Source organism: Lepisma saccharinum, chromosome 2 (assembly GCF_977018435.1).
Source record: "Lepisma saccharinum chromosome 2, izLepSacc3.1, whole genome shotgun sequence".
Classification (NCBI taxonomy): Eukaryota; Metazoa; Arthropoda; class Insecta; order Zygentoma; family Lepismatidae; genus Lepisma; species Lepisma saccharinum.
The window spans coordinates 184,178,710-184,195,864 of NC_139230.1; the positions used below are offsets into that span (position 1 = coordinate 184,178,710).

Genomic DNA, 17,155 nt, shown 5'->3' on the forward strand with positions numbered 1-17,155 from the left:
TCAACTGATGAAAATCATCAAGCAAATATAAACCATGTACAATTTCATTCAGTCCAATGATGGAAAGGTGTGCTGCAAAGCACTTAAATTTTAAGACTTTTAGGCCATCTTTCAAAGGAGTAAGGCTGATGTGCTAACACGATTAAGTACTGGTATTTATTTTTACTGAGTTGATACCACTTTGAACAGATACAGGTGTCCTTGATTCCCACAGATACCTTTTCTGATGCCTGAAAATTGTAAAAGTTGTTCAAAATATTGATACCATTGGTACCGACCACTACGGAAACATTGGCATCGGCATAGTTCTAAATGAATACAAAATTCGGATGTAGATAATTTGGAATATGATTTAACTGTCCATCACAACATAATACCAGTAGATATCATTCAAAACTTCAAATACCCTGTTACGTAATAATTCTCAAAGATTGTGTGACTAAGGACATTTACAGATTCTTATTAATGGACAAATCCACAAATTTTTGTAACACTTAGGAAATATTGTGCACTGGCACATATATTTTTATGCATAATCACTTTCTCCGTGTCACAGTTGTTCCAAAATAATTTTAAATCTGATGTAATTAACTTTACAAAAATTTAAAGTGCTTCACTTATTAAAGTCCGGCAATGTCAAGAATTCCAAATGAGTGCATATTACTATGGAATAAATGTATTATTTTCCTTTCTATCTTAATATTCAATATTTACCATAATCATACTGTCAGTCATTCATTATTAACATTACAGATAGGTACTAGCTAACAAAAATATAAACACACTGATAATAATGATTCATACACTATAATTGCACCAAACTACTATCTAATTGTACAGAGGTTCATGCACGGGGGGAAAAGTAGACTACAACAAACAAACAAAGTTAAATAAGGTGCAAACTACATCAATACAATGAAGCTACACAATGCATTATGTTTGATACAACAAGGAATTAAAGGGAGAGAAAAATAATTGCCAAGTGCAAACAAGCCTTGAATGCCAGATACAATCATACTGAAATATATTTGGCCATACGGTTACCTTCTTCTGAAATACAGCTATCCAGTCTGTTGACTGGAACCACTTGTGGCTTTTGATGTCATTCACGCCATTCTTCAAATTACCATACCTCTTTGTCAAGTCTACTTGCAAAAGGTTCCGCAAGAGATCTTTCAGATCAGAACTAAAATGTGATGGAAAGCGTACCTGGCATAAACAAAGAACATTCATTAATTTTATTAAATAATATAACATTTATACATAAAATATAGATGTATCATCTAATATTTTTATTAAACAGCCATTACCATAATCTAAACCCTGAATCTGTGGAGCAAGGCCATGCATAGCCACAGAGAAGGGGAGGGAGGGATTGAGTGGACAGAGTGAAGCAGTACATGCTGCTGTGAAGGCTGGTAACTGCAGTCACTTTTCCCCATCTAAACAATCCTGTTTCCTCTCATTTGTTCATTGCTGGAGCCATCTCTTGTTACTACTTGTACAGAGACTTGTTTTCATTTGCTTGCTCCAGAGATGCCTGGGACAGAGTATACATATCTGATTTTTCAAAATATGTAACACCCTGTACAAAGGGTTGCAAGACAATGACACAATATTGGGCTTATGTTATTGTATTGTTACATTAAGTTATAATGTGAGTAATTCTGAAGATAATTCTTCTGTACTCCAAGATAATGCATCAAAATGCAAATAATATTGTAAAATTGTAAACATCAATATTTACAATTTTACTTACACAACAACCATAGCATAACTTGACTAAATTACTATCCAAATTTATTTGATAAATAAATACATAAATAAATAAATACCTTTCCTGAGACTATTTTTTCATAAATCTGTATTGGTTGATCAGCGAAGAAAGGTGGATAACCAGCTGCCATTTCATACACCAACACCCCTAAAGCCCACCAGTCCACTGCTTTGTTGTAACCCTAAAAACAGTAATTATGAAAGTTACTTAGGTTAAGTAAAAATTCATGATATATTCTGTGAATAAGCCACTACTCAAAGACAACCGTAGAAGACAGTGGCGCACAAGCATTGACTCTAGCAAAGTTCTGCTTGCACTGTCTTTTCTTCAAAGATAGAATGGTTAAACAAAAGTGACAAAACTGTCTACGTGCCAATTGTTAGTATAAATTTATAGCATTAATGCAAAAGCTTGAGCAACCTGTCTTCTCTGGCTGGCTGGGAGCACTGTAGTTAACACACATATTTATCCATGATCAAATAATATCCATATCATTACTTGAGAAACAATTATTGTTTTAATCATAACATTAAATCATCAAGTTATTTTTCTTATGAGCAAAATGAAAAATTCAAGAAGATAAAATTTTATTTTGATAAAGACACTGTAAATTTCCTGTACAAATTGTCAAATTAAAGTAGTCTTTGCAACTAACCAAACTCTTCATTAGTTTCTGCTATCACCGATTTCAATTGAATAGTGAATGATTGAATTATGGAGCTGACAAAATTTGAAGCTAACAATCATGTTATACAAATGTAATCAACTCACCTTATTACTGGTGAGATGCCAATAACACTACCGAAAATTCCATCTTCTATCCATGATCCCTGGTGGCATACATGTATCCCATCATGTAGTAGAACTCACCAATAATTCTTTTCATAGTCTGTCTTGCATATTTATATTATCTTCCCATATAAATATTTAATGGCATAAACAGAACCTCTGCCTCTTACTTCTTTTACATTGAAAAGTTAATATTCCAGTTTTTGTCAATTCTATTGTCTTCTTGTTCATCTTAACTATTTTTTATTTCATTATTTCTCCTTGTTAGTCATAAACTTGAAGGCCTTCTTGTTGCTTGTGTACGGAATTTGCCACTCCACAGAATGAAAGATGTATGTTGCATCTCAGTCCAAATTGAAAATTTCCTTGCTCCTATTTTTCTATAGCTCATACTGTTACAACATTGTTTCACAATTTTGCTTCAAAAATGGAAGATTAAACTTGAAAATTCTGTTTCAAGAAGTGACTTGTTAAAATTTAAATCGGTGACCAAGCTCTTGCATTTGTTGTATGTGTGTTTAATATCAGATATCTTCAGAAATACGAAATAATGCACTGTAAATATACTGACATATCTTCAATGGTTGTCTTTGAGTTTGGCTAGTACCTCACATGAAATATTTCCAATAAATCCTTAATAGAAGTGTTAACTATTAGGAGATATACGAATTGACTTCAAACAAATCATTTTCAACTGAACTTCTATTGATGAATATGCTGCATGTATCTACACACATTTTTAATTATACAGAATAAATTTGATAACGATACCTGTATTCAGCATACTCTGGTCTTAATAAATTATGAGGGAAAGAAAAACCATATGAATTTACTTGACAGCAAAAAACATTAATCTATATATTACAAGTACTTAAAACAAGTCTAAGAGGCAACGCAAGCTGAACTCTTGGTAATAGCTCCATATTTCATATTTATCACTGAAAATTTAAGGTTAGCTGATAACTTCCAACTTGCTGAATTTATGAATTGTACAAGCTCCCACATTATATGTGCGTTATTTTCCAAGTTTTAAACTAAAAAAATGAAAAAATATGCATCGAGGTTATTATTGCTGAGTAACAAAGACCATTATAGTCAAGAAGTACTGAAGTTCTAGCTATAAATTTGAGGAAATGCACACAAATGAGCAAATTTATAAGTTCTATGCAGATTGGATGGTAGCTGTTCATTATTTTCTTATAACATTCTGTGTACATTGTATCTGCCAGTCCCAATATAATGAAACAAATTCTGTATTAAGATTCCTTCATACCATCAGTTAATTATATTTATAGCAAGTGACAATTGTTATGCATTTTAGCCACTAACAATAAACAAAATATCCATCACTTTTTTAAAGCTGAAAGCAACAAATTTACGTTTCATCAAATTTCAACCATTCCTTTTCATTCATTTTTTCAATACTAAAGTTTTGTATTAAAGTTCTGACTCTTCTGTGTTTCTTCTTTTGTTATTGATCTCAGCGTGGAACTGGAACTACGTTGTTTATGTTAATGCTGTTCACAGTGGCTACAACATTGCACATAGATATGCATTACATTTCATCACTTGCGTGCACTTATTAAATTCTCAGCAAATATGAAGAACTTGAAAATAAGTGGAAATAATTTTGTGAATAAGTTCATATTAGTCCACAAAAAATGCAACATTGTTTTCAGTTATCTTACTGCACTTTGCAAGAGCTGGAATCAACATGAGAGTAATCTCAATTCATATATACTTAATACTGTTGCTTCAAGACATAATCTGAAGCAATTTACACTTTGTGTGTTCAAGTTCATATTTCTTTGCAGAGCCATTGCATTTTTACTTACAATATTTCTAGAAAAGTATTCAGCAGAGTTAGGTGATTTTCAGCAATCATTCACAGTAAAATCCAAGATTTCTTTGCTTCTTTGAAGAAAATAAAACAATGCTGCTTCTTTTCGCAAATAATTATTTTTTAAATAATATAATAATGTTTGGTAATTCCAATGTGTCCATTAACGTTCAACAGGTTAATTGAAACTGTGTAAAATGCTTTTTGTTTATATATTTACAAAGCAGAAGTTCCAAAATTTTATGCCGCATAATTATTTTATTTCTCTTTTATAATTTTTCATTCTAAAATACAATAAGGTATGTATTACTATGTGGATGGAAAGATTTCTACTTTTCTTTCAGATCTATAGACAATGTATTTGCCACAAAGAGCTTTCACTTTGTGCCTTTGAAACTTGCAACTTCAAATTGGACTTCTGGTTGTTTAAAATAATTAATCATCTCACTATACATATATCGGTCAAGTTTCTGCATTTTAACAGTTTTGATTTGAAACTTCTGGTTTATGATAGTTTGTAGCAATGATTGAAACAACATTTTTACCTTGTATTTGCAACATTTGTATGCTGTTTGTAAATGTAAATAGAAAAAATATGATGTACATTGAATCTGAGTTAACACAGTCCATCGCTCATAAACATTTACACTGTGATTGGATGCAGCATTGTTGATACTGATATTTGCAAGTAGCATGATTACAAGTTTGTAAAATATAATTCTCAATAACAATGTTCAGTTGTAGATGTGGCACAAAAAAAAAAATCCATAGGATCTGACACACAGATAGTGTTTCCTATTTTTGCTTTGAAAATGACTTGCCTACATAGCTTTTATGGTCCAAGTTTAATAGAAGTATATTTCTTGAATGTTCTTATACTTCACTATAAAAAAAAAAATCTGTGAAGTTAATCCCCAACAACTTTGCTGTTTCTTGATTGCCGTGATTAATACAGCTTGGAGACTGCAATGTGTTTTGAATTTAATTTAGATAGTTTTAAAAGTATTTGGGTAAAACTGATATTCAGTACAGAATAAATTAACGCAGCACTATTTTCTTTAAGAAGAAATACTTCCTTAGAATTATGAAACTGAATGTGTTTTATTTCTTTTGTAGATATAATAGTTTCATGAAATTAAAAGCTATATTCAATATACAAGAGGCTTTCTCTCTCAAGTAAATGGTGTAATAACATTTCCATATAATATTTAGAAAACTGACAACAGCTATTTCTCACATAATTTCCTTTGCATGTGTTCAATGCTATTATAGTCACATTTCTGGTTTTGATATACACAATATTTCAGTTTGGAATTTTTCAAATGAACTAAATGTTTTCCAGTCAAATGTACAATTATTCTCAGAATATCTTTTATGTATTCGCTTCACAGGTAAAGAGTGGTTTCGGTTAAATCTCTTGATGGAATATTTTACCAACATGTGTCAGAAAACAGGCTTTATATATCTTACGTCTTCATTCCTTTTAATCATTGATAGCATTGTTCAAAGATGTTAAGCATGTCTCTAAGATTTCTGTAGTATAATTCACAGAGACAAAATGGCTGGCTCCAAACAAAAACTTATTCAAGTCAAACTCTAATTCAGCTGGCAATTTTCAAATGCTACCATCCATTTACGTCTCTTGAATGCAATATTTTGACTTTTTCCCCTTGTTGTTAGTTCCTGGGGCCTTGAAAAGAACCACGATTCCACTGATGTGGTACATTTGAGTGACTACAATGGTCCAAGCTCTCAAGTTATCCTGCCTCGAACATGCGCAGTGGGTCCACACCTACCTTACTAAGAATGATTTCTGGAGCCAGGTATTCTGGGGTCCCACATAGTGTCCAGGTTCTTCCCTTTACTCTCTTGGCAAATCCAAAATCTGTCACCTGAAAATAAAAATTCAATATCAAACACAAAGCCTGTAGAATATAATAATTTAACATATATTTACTCTTCACTTCCAAGGCTTTAGAATATATATATTCTTCATGTTGGTGAGTATTAGATAAAAAATGCAATTAATTGTTGGCTGGAAGTTCTGAGAGGTGTGTTGTAAGTAGTAGTTTTCTTTGCCTTCCAAAAAAAAAACAAAAAAAAAAACACTCTGGCAATGATTGAATTGATTGATTGAATTGTTGCCTTAAATCCACTCTATGCACAGATAGGTTAATCAGGACTGGACCTACAGCTTAGAGTGGAATCTGAACCACTGTGAAATGCGCCTCCACTGGGTATCAAACCTGGGACCCCTTGATTACAAGGTGATTACATTACCATTATGCCATCAGAGAGGCCCACCCTGCCTATGAATTCTGTGTCACTGACAATCGAGATTGCACACAAACATATACAACCTTGAGGAAAAATACTCTGAACCATGGCATGACCTTAATTATGGCAATGGAATGTATGATAAACTGATAAATCACCCAGAAATCAAATTCCAGCCGTCTGACTTTGCAAAGCTTTACAGAAACTATTTGGAACTACTACTATAGCACATTTAGTAAACCTGAAAACACTCCTCTTCCCATGAGCATTGTGGGAAAGGGTTGAAATGGTCTGTTGACCACTTAGGAATTAATTTTTTTTATTACATAGTAAAAAGCAAAAAACCCTGTAATGATAGTAAGTAATAAATGTGTTTCAGTTAAATAGTATTTGAATAGTGCAGTAAGAAATAACTTAGTTTGAACATGGGGTTAAAAATTTGGTATTTCCATATAAAACCACTACTTTCAAAAAATAACCTTGCTATGGGGTAGTACTGCAAAATACACAAAATGGGTTTTTATGAGTGTAAATTTTCTCCACTTTCCTTGATTGAGATGGGTAAAGTTGTAACAAATGACAAGATGGAATGTGATAAAAACACAGTAATGCCAGATGTTTGTACATTTGGCATTTTACGTGAGAGTATCCTCCAAACATAAAAAATAAACTAATCACCACGGTGCGACAGTTCTTTAAGGACCAAGCCCTGCCAAGTTGCTTCTCATTGGTTGAGAGTACACTGAGTACCATCACCACTATTTTCTGGCCTCCAAGACTAGAGTCTGCTAGTATTCCTTTTAAATAACTCCCCAACTGTCCCGATGATTCAGGTGAAGAACACATTGTAGCTCCCAATGGAATCTAACCCAGGACCGTCCACACAAAAGTGGGAGCATTAAACATTTGGCTACGTGGGAGCTCTAATAATAAATCAATGTAGGGTGAGCCTAAAAGAAATAGACAGATTAAACGCTTAATAAATCAAAAATGGTTTGTTTTATCAGGAAGCATTTAGTACTGTTTTGTAGAGAAAATCTACAAGTTTACGACCTTAACTTTTCATTTGTTTTCATGACGTCAACATCACGTGAGCACCCTTGACATCAGTCAAGCAATATGGCTACTAGCCAGATAGAAAGGCTTTGCGTGTGCTTCAATTTGCAAAAACAGATTCTGTTACTGTCACACAGCATTGTTTTAGAACACGGTATGGCAAACAACTACCCACGAGGCAGTCCATCTACGATTGGAACAAGAAATTTGAGGAAACTGGTTGTCTGTGCCAGGAGAAAAGTCCTGGGAGAAGAGAACTGGACCACCTCATTGATATCTGTCACGTTACAAAAGGGTCATACACAGAACATTTGAAACATAGCCATGTAAACTTCAGGACATACTCTTCCAACCATGTAAGTTTTACATACACTCTTGTGTATGTAAAACTTTGAAACTGTATTTCATTTACGCTCACTCTATATTATGGTAACAATTTATAACAATAATTATTGACTATAACACATATCCAATTTTGTATCAACAACAAAAAAATAGCAATTGTCATGCTTCTACCTCATCACCACTGGCAGATGTGGGAGATGATATCTTCCAGCAAGGACACTTTATGGATATTATCTCGCCAGCTGTCTCACTGTTCCCATGTTAAAATGCAAGGGATTATTCCAACTAGCTAAAAGGTTCAAGAAAGAATCCCCTTACCTAAAAATTTCCACTGCATGCACTGACCACTGGTATGCTATTGTTTTCAGTCTTAGCAAACACATTCAGGCACAATGCACATTTACATCTGGACACACACACAAAGAAAATTGCAAAATTTGAGAGTTGTCTCTCTTAAGACTGTGCTTGCTGTGGTTACTCAGCTTGCTGCACCGAAGGGCTGGCAGTGAATTGGTTTTTGACAATGGTAAAATATGGGAAGCAACGGAAATCAGAATGCTGTTGCTCATTACAGTGTTTGAAGGAGTGGTTGAATTTTTTGAGTTTTTGCTGAAGTCCACTTTATGCACAAGTAGGCTAATTGGGACTGGATCTACAGTTTCAAGTGGGATCCAAACCAACATGCGCCTCCACCAGGCATTGAATCTGGGTTCCCTTCATTGAAAGGAGATCGCGTTACCACTACTCCATCTGGGAGGCCCCTTGGGAGGGGGTTGGTGAGGGAGGAGGAGGGACCTAGTGTTGAGCACAGCTGTTTTACTTTCAAGAATTCCTAGTACCTTGAGTCGGAACAGCAAGACAAAATTCTTGCCTACACCCAGACCTTCATCAAACTCCACCCTCCTCTTAAGTCTGTATTATGCTGTCATCAAATTTCTCCACTTTTATCATTTGTCAATCTGCAACAATACATCAAAGGGCAAGATTATCACTGGAATTCCATTACTTTAGTGGACTTTTCCAGTTAAAGGCCAGCAGTATAAGATTACTTATTAGATTTAAGACAAACAATTTCTTACAAAAATAGCATTAATCTGCACTTGCAACCTGTACCAATCCACAAAATATTTTCCCTACATAGATTTTTGTATTGATTAAGCATAATAGTTATCACATCACTTCCAGTATAGCTAGATCAAGAATGTGTAAGGCCCTACTTGCCATACCCCTTACATTACATTACTTCATAGCATAGGGTTTGTGATGCACAGTTTTGAGTTTTTCTGAAAATTTATGGCCCAAGCATTTCAATAATAAAATTGTGGACCTGTACAAGACATTTTTTTTTTTTTAATAAAAGGAGGGGGCATCAATGTGAGAAGTGCGAGGTTCAAAATCATAAATACTGCATGCAAAAGATAATATCAAGAAAATCAACATACCTTTAGATAACCTTGACTATCTATCAAAAGGTTTTCAGGCTTTAGATCACGATAAATTAGATCCAAAAAATGTAGATATTCGAATGCCAGAACTATTTGTGCAGCATAAAACCTTGAGTGAGGTTCACTGGAAATAAAATAATACATACATTTATAAAAATCAAGTACAGAAGTTAGCACATTCAATAGCATGAACTTCGAGATACGGTTGATAAAGGTCCAGGAATTGTAAATAAATTCAATTCTGGTTCGAGAGAGAAAATCAGAATGCGTAAAAGGGTTCTGGACTGTAAAGAACCTTTTTATCATTAGAGTAATTCAATTTTATCTTGGAACCTTATTTCTGTATCAATTTAAATACAATACAAGTTCGGTATTGAAATGAAACAATATATGCGAGGAAAAAGATTCCGGTCCTGTTACGGAACTCAGTAGAACCCATTAGGATTTATGGGTCCCTGGACCTTTAACAACCCTGCTATGATGTATGGAAGGAATTTGCATGAAAAGTTAGTACGGCTTATAATAAGTTTAAAAATAATGAGAACAGCAGCAGTCATTAACTGTGGATTCCATATGGCTTCTGAACTGATTCAATTTTAGTATTCTACAAAAGAGCAGAAGCAGAATAAAAAAATTAGAGCAACTTTCTTCTGGTGACATCAGTGAATTTAATAAAATCTTGAACCTTTTTTGACCTTATGATTGAAAAATATGTTTATAAAAATAGCTGTGTGTATCTGTGTGTGCTTCATGTTCTGAAGGCTACTGAAGTAATTTTCATACCTGTTTATGCAAGGCTTTTGTAAGAATAGAACAACTGTGGGTTGATCATGGAATTCTTTTATGAAAAAATTGTGGCATGGTTAATGTAGTGGAAGCTACATTATAGATCATGATAAACCAATCGTGGCATGATTTAAAATCAACTATAATTGGCTGGTGGACTGTGATCAAGCTATGAGTACACTGATCTACGTACTACGTTGACCATGACATTTGTGAATAAAAAAAGTGGTAAATAGCTGGAAAACGATAAAACCACCAAAGGATGTACCTTCATCCTTCATGAGTATTGTGTGTTCACCCCAATGTAATTGGTGCATGCACAGCAGTGTTAGCACAAATGGCAGCAAGTAGTATGTGTGTAGCTGTGGAGCAGTGGTGTATGATCAAATTCCTTTTGAAGAACAACCTTAAGCCAACTGAAAATTTAAGAAGATTGCAAGCACAGCATGGGGAACAAATGATGTTACGGGCAAGAGAGTATGAATTATGTCAATAGTTTGGCGAAGAATACTACTTGCTCACAAATGAACTGCATGGACACATTTGTCTGACTGGGACATGCAAGGTGTTCTTTATGTGGATTCTTTTGGGAAAGGGTCATGATTAATACCCAGTATTCTGCACATTGATGAAAGGTGCCGTACGTAATGCCATTCACGAGAAAAGACCAGGGATGTTGTCTGCAAATGTCATTCTTCACCATGACAATGCATGACCCCACATGGTCAATTTAACAGCCAGAACTTTCTGAAAGGGTTTTACTCCATGTTCTTACACTCCAGACTTAGTTCTCAGTGATTATCAGATTTGTTTTGAGCACATGAGAGGGAAGGAATTGAAGACAGATGAAGCACTGACAAAAATGTCCTGCAGCATCTACGGCAGTAGTAGACTTCTTTCTATGCCAAAGGACTCGGGGGAACTGCCACAATGATGGCAGCAGTGCCTGGATGCTTGGGGGGATCTAACTAACTAACTCTCTAGCCTTCTTAAACCCGAAGGTTCATGGCTGCAGCAACACAGGCCTTCCATCTGTCCCTATCTTGAGCAAGATCTATATACTCTTTTCCATCCCTACCGATTTCCTTTAGGTCCATCTCAACGTTGTCCCTCCATCTTCATCTTTGCCTTCCTACAGGTCTCTTACCATCAGATTTCCCAACAAGAACCCTGTAAACTCCTCTTTCCTCTCCCATTCATGCCACATGACCTGCCCACCTAAGTCTTCTTGATTTAATTATTCTAATAATATCTGGACATGAATACAAATTATAAGTAAAAAAAAAAGTAAAGTGTTCCCCTGTGCTTAGCACCACGCCATGAAGGCGTATAGGGGGTGTGGGGGTAACACCCCACACTTTCTTGATCCGGTAGTGAGTGGGGGTGATGTGATCAGCACCACGCCCCTGACTGCCTTTACCCCCCAGGTTTCCACAGGTACCCATGTTATTCGATGCTGGGTGAGCGCCGGGGCCGCTTCCAACGTTAGAAAAGTTCCCGGATTTGAACCGGCCAGGGATCGAACCCGGGACCTTTAGCATGGTAGTCAGAACCATTACCGACTGAGCCATAGTTTTAAATTATGTAACCTTCTCCACTCATCTGTCTCCTCATCCCTTTTAAGTCCAAATATTTTCCTAAGGATCTTATTTTCAAATACTCTCAATTTATGTTCCTCTTTCAATGTAAGGGACCAAGTTTCACACCCAAATAATACTACAGGCAAAATTACTGTTTTGTATATTTTAACTTTTAGTTTCTTAGATATTAAACGAGAAGACAAAAGTTTATGAAGAGAGATGTAACCTGCATTTCCTGAATTAAGCCTAATTTTTATTTCCTCTTTAATATAATTTTCACTTGTTAATATTACTCCTAAGTATTTGAATTTGGAAACTGGTTCAAACGAGTTGTTATCAATAATTAGATTTTGATTATTACCTAACACTTGGTTTCGGCCTGTAAGCATAAATTTAGTTTTCTCTTTGTTAACTTCCAAACCTATCTCTTTAGCAGTTTTGAAAAATATTTTAGCATTATTCTTAATTGTATTTATATCATCCCCTAATAAGTCTACATCATCTGCATATGCTAACAACTGAGTCACACCATTTAATTTTAGTCCTTCGTTAGTTTCTTTTACCTTCCTAACAGCATATTCTAAGGCAAAATTAAAGAGCAATGGAGATAATGCATCTCCTTGTTTTAACCCATCATGAATTGTAAATTTGTCAAACACATTAATATCCACACGAATTTTACTTTCTGTTTCACTGGTGCATACTTTTATCATACTAACAAGCTTCTTAGGTATTCCAAACTCTACTAATATATTATATAATTTCTCTCTTTTGACCAAATGAAATGCTTTTATGAAATCAATGATTTCATTGATGGACATTTTGATTATAGTATTCCCACTTTTTTTCAAGTGTCTGTCTGATGTAAAAAATTTGATCTGTAGTTGATCTGTTACGTTTAAATCCACATTGGTAATCACCTATAATTTCATTAGCATATGGGGTTAGTCTTGTTAAAAGAATGTTAGACAATATTTTATATGTTGTTGAGAGTAGAGAAATTCCACGGTAATTATTGCAGTTCATTTTATCACCTTTTTTAAACACAGGAACAATTATGGATTCTTTCCACTGTTGAGGGATTTCTTCTTTATTCCATATTAAACAAATTAATTTATGAATTTGACATATTAATGAATTTTCACCATATTTAATTAACTCAGCTGGTATTAAATCAATGCCAGGTGCTTTGTTATTCTTTAGCCTTTTAATAGCATCTTTAACTTCAGTCAAGTTAGGTTCTGGAACTAAAGGTTCTGCTGTGTGCACTTCATTTCCTTCTGATTTATCTCCTACATGAACATTTAAAAGGTCATTAAAGTAGTTTTTCCATCTATTTGGAATATCACTTGGGTCAGCTAGAAAATCACAGTCTTTATCTTTTATCAAGTTTACTTTAGGTTGCCACCCTTTCTAAATTCATTTACACCTTTATAATAAATCTCTGATATTTTTGTTTTTGCAGTTTGTTTCAATTTCGTTAATTTTGTTTTTCAAGTAATCTCTTGTTTTACTTCTAAATGTGCAGTTAACTTCTCACTTTATTCTATTATAATTGCTTAGATTTGTATCATCAGAGTTATTTAACCACCTAAGTCTAGCCTGATTTCTTACTTCTATTAGATTATGACATTCATTATCAAACCATGGCTTACTTTTTGTTGGTTTATGGTATCCTATACTTTCTTTAGCTGCTAATTCTTTTACATTACGTATGTGCTCCCAATTCTTATTTACGTCTGTTTCATTTATATTTTCATCTGCATTTAAATCCTGCAAAAGATCAAATCTATTTGACAGTTTAATTTGGTAATCTTTCATAATTCTTTCGTATTAAATTTTAGAACTTTTAGACTTTGTTGCTTATGATTTATCACTGCATCTTTTTCTCTTAATTTAGCAATTACTAAATAATGGTCACTGGCACAGTCGGCACCTCTATGTGTACGAACATCAATTATACTATACGATGCATGCTTTTAGAAGCAATATCAGGTGGGGCCATGCAAAGGGTGTGCGTGGCGATCAGCCAATGGCAGGAGTGCAACGTTGTACCGTTAGGAGACTGCGGTGTGGAAGTTAAAAGCCGTGTTCTGTATTTTTCTTGCACGCAAGAAGTTTTCATAAAACTTGCCACTTTAAGGTTAATCTAAAGATGGGGAAATACATTTTGAACCTGACTGTCCAAGTCCCATGGATTTCCGTCGCCTACAGCCGGAGTTATCGTTCCTTGAAGAAACAAAGGAAACGTCACCTTTCATCCTTCAGCCTGTTTTTTTTCGTTGCCACCGTGTTGACGCAGCTGAGTTGTTGTGTCTAGGGAAAACTGTGGGTGTTAAATTCGTCTCGAAATAAACAATGGCCCTTCATTGTTCTCGAACATTGAAAGTCTGGGTCAGTTTGAGTTCAGCGTTTTCGTAGCAAGGCTGGTGTAAAATTATTTGCTTATCGTTCACTCGTGCACCACAAAGAACAGTCATGAGAAGATTAAATACAGCCCTTTCGTGCAATAGTGTGTGTTCCGTGTGTTCTTTTTATTTTAAATAATGTCACTCTTGAAACCTAGCACCAGTAGTACAGGCACCAAGGGTGCAAAATCTAATCATTAACCTCCAGGAGAGTGACTCGGAAATGAGTGAAATCAGTGACACGGAGACCGAGGAAGACGACGAGAGCGGTGATGAATAAATACGTTCAAGCTTCTTTCAGGTATGGGTTTCTCATTTATGCTACAGTGATATGATATTATAATCCTGTGTAGAAATATTCACTATATTATTTCACTGTACTCATATATACTGTGCATGCATTATCAAAATAATGGACACATCGCGAATCTTCTGTCCTTCCCTTGCGCTAGCAGTTAGTTTGGCAACAGCGCAGTAGCACTGGCTGGGTATTGGCCGAACTCATGTTCCTTCTAAAAGCGTACGCCGTATAGTATGCCTTCTCTTATCAATGAGATTATGATCTATCTGATTATGAGTTTTACCATCTGGAGAAGACCAGGTATATTTATGGATATCTTTATGTTTAAAAGTGGTACTTAAACAATTAAACTCTTTGAGGTTGCAAAAGTAATCAATTCATGAAGACTTTCTTTATGGATTATGTTACTTGGGGGGATTCCTTTGAAAAACTCAGAGTTTGGTGCTTGTAGGACTTCCAATTTCTTCCTAGAAATAAAAGTCTAGGTCAACCTTGAATGACCCTTGTACATTGGAAATTGCTTGGCTAAAGTATTGTGATGAGAATAAACCTGAAATCTCAAAACAGAAGTAAATTGTAGTTAGCAGATTAATATTGGGAGTACTTTGACAGAAAATTATACTAAATAACTATTCATTAAAATTAATTGAAATTGTAATTGATTATTAGTGTAGGTGTAGTGTGTGTTGTTTCTGACCATTACCATTAAGGATTATCTCACTCCTCTTTCACTTACCTAAATCTTCCTACTTTCCTTAAATGAGAAAACATTTCTCCTCCAGGTACATACTCAAGGACCATATACAAATTGGAATTATCCTACAAAAAAGAATATGATTTTAATTTTCTATAGCATAAGTTAAACAGAACTGACTAAAATGTAATAAATGGGATTTCCAAAAAATAAAAAATGGCATCGTTCCAATATATTATTAGATGAAAGCATTTAAAACCTACCAAAAAAAAAAAGGGTGTGTGTAAAGGCCATTGTAAAAATGACAAAGAGTAATCTACAGTATGTTCTAACAGTAACTGGTACTATTTTAAGAGAATAATGAAGTCATTATTTGGTATCTTGACAGGAGAAGAAACTAAAAAAAATTCAATTTCCATAGACAATGAATTTTTCAAAGCGAAAATAAAATTCAGTTCATAAACTTGGTGAGAAGCTTATGCATGAAAACTATTTTGGCAAATAGGTAATGGTGCTTTTTCACAAAATGCTTAGCTACATTTTTATGCTAGGAACAGTGGATCTGAATAAATCCATCCATAGATATTTCTCAAGACTAGAACCACAATCCATGACAGTAAGCAATTCATGAAACATCAAATATGCGTGGACAGTAACATGTTAGCGACACTGATAAAATCGATATGTGAAATTTTAAATTTTATTTAAATCCATCTCTTTTGAACACATTTTGAAATAGCATAGCTACATGGTGTTTCACTCACTCTCGGCCCCTGAATTTCAGTCATAAAAATCAAACTATTGGTCATAATGTAATGAAATTTGCTACGGACATACCTAGAGAAGCATGGCAACGTCACACAATGGGTGGTGGTCTCTTTTTACTTCGTTGGGAGGTTGCAATTGTTGCACAGAAGAAACACAATACGCATAGAGCTTTGCTTTTTTCGGAGCTTGTTGGGATGTGCTTGTAGAAACTCCCATTTCCTGCAACAGTCTACGCAACGACTTCTTTGGTGAGGTCAGCAATCTGTTTTTCACTTCCTGCGCTGTTGCTTCTGGCAGTTTTGGATGTCCTCTTTCATGCACATTCAACAATGTTCCAGTTATTTCCAGTTTCTTCACCAAATATTGAAAGGAAGACTTTGCAGGTGGTTTCCAGACCCCAAACTGTGAAATACAGTGTCACTAGCATGCCTTTATGGACTCCATCTTGGTATTTAACGACAGAATTGCCCAGATGCACGTGCATGCCCATGCAAGAACTAGAGAGACTGTGGCGCCATCTCTAATGACGTAACCATGCTTCTCATACACCAAGGTATGCAAATTACATTACATTATGACAAATAGTTTGATTTTCATAAGCAAAAATCAGGGTTCGATAGCAAGTGAAACACCCTGTACTCCTGTTCTACACTTACCTTGAAATGGAACTTTAATGACACCAAAAACGGGAAACTAATGGCTTGCAATATTCTTTTTTCATTTAGCGTGTGTTCCACTTGCTTCAATTTAACAACCTGCAAAAGAAATTATTGCATTAATGCATGAATTAAAAACTACTCTGAATGCATGCTTATATCTAACACATGAACATTGTAGGGTGGAATTAGACTACCTTCATATTTACTTTATACGATATTTATACTTGCTTAAGTATAAGTTTTCACTGTGAAGAACTGACTAATAATATGAGGTGTGGCTAGAAAAAAACCGGATTGATGTTGCTGTCGACAAACGACAAGCGCGTCAAGGTCAAGCGGTGCATGAGTGTATAATGTGAAATCCTGCCTATCGACTGTGTGATTTTCCAGGGTTCACGGTGCTCAGTTCCGTTGTAGCTTGTGGACGAAG

At 34.8% G+C, this 17,155-nt stretch overlaps 1 protein-coding gene across 5 annotated transcripts in view; it reads right to left on the reverse strand.

Annotated features, from left to right (window-relative positions):
• LOC145984224 (cAMP-dependent protein kinase catalytic subunit 1) overlaps nt 1-17,155 on the reverse strand; it is a 408,508-nt gene that overhangs the window by 17,682 nt on the left and 373,671 nt on the right. For all 5 annotated transcript variants that reach the window (XM_083117788.1, XM_083117791.1, XM_083117787.1 and 2 more), the window contains 6 exons: nt 16,723-16,821; nt 15,341-15,423; nt 9,527-9,653; nt 6,203-6,298; nt 1,836-1,958; nt 1,045-1,209 (listed from right to left, as the gene is read on the reverse strand). In XM_083117788.1, the coding sequence (XP_082973914.1) occupies nt 1,045-1,209; nt 1,836-1,958; nt 6,203-6,298; nt 9,527-9,653; nt 15,341-15,423; nt 16,723-16,821 (693 nt within the window). The remainder of the gene's footprint in view (nt 1-1,044; nt 1,210-1,835; nt 1,959-6,202; nt 6,299-9,526; nt 9,654-15,340; nt 15,424-16,722; nt 16,822-17,155) is intronic.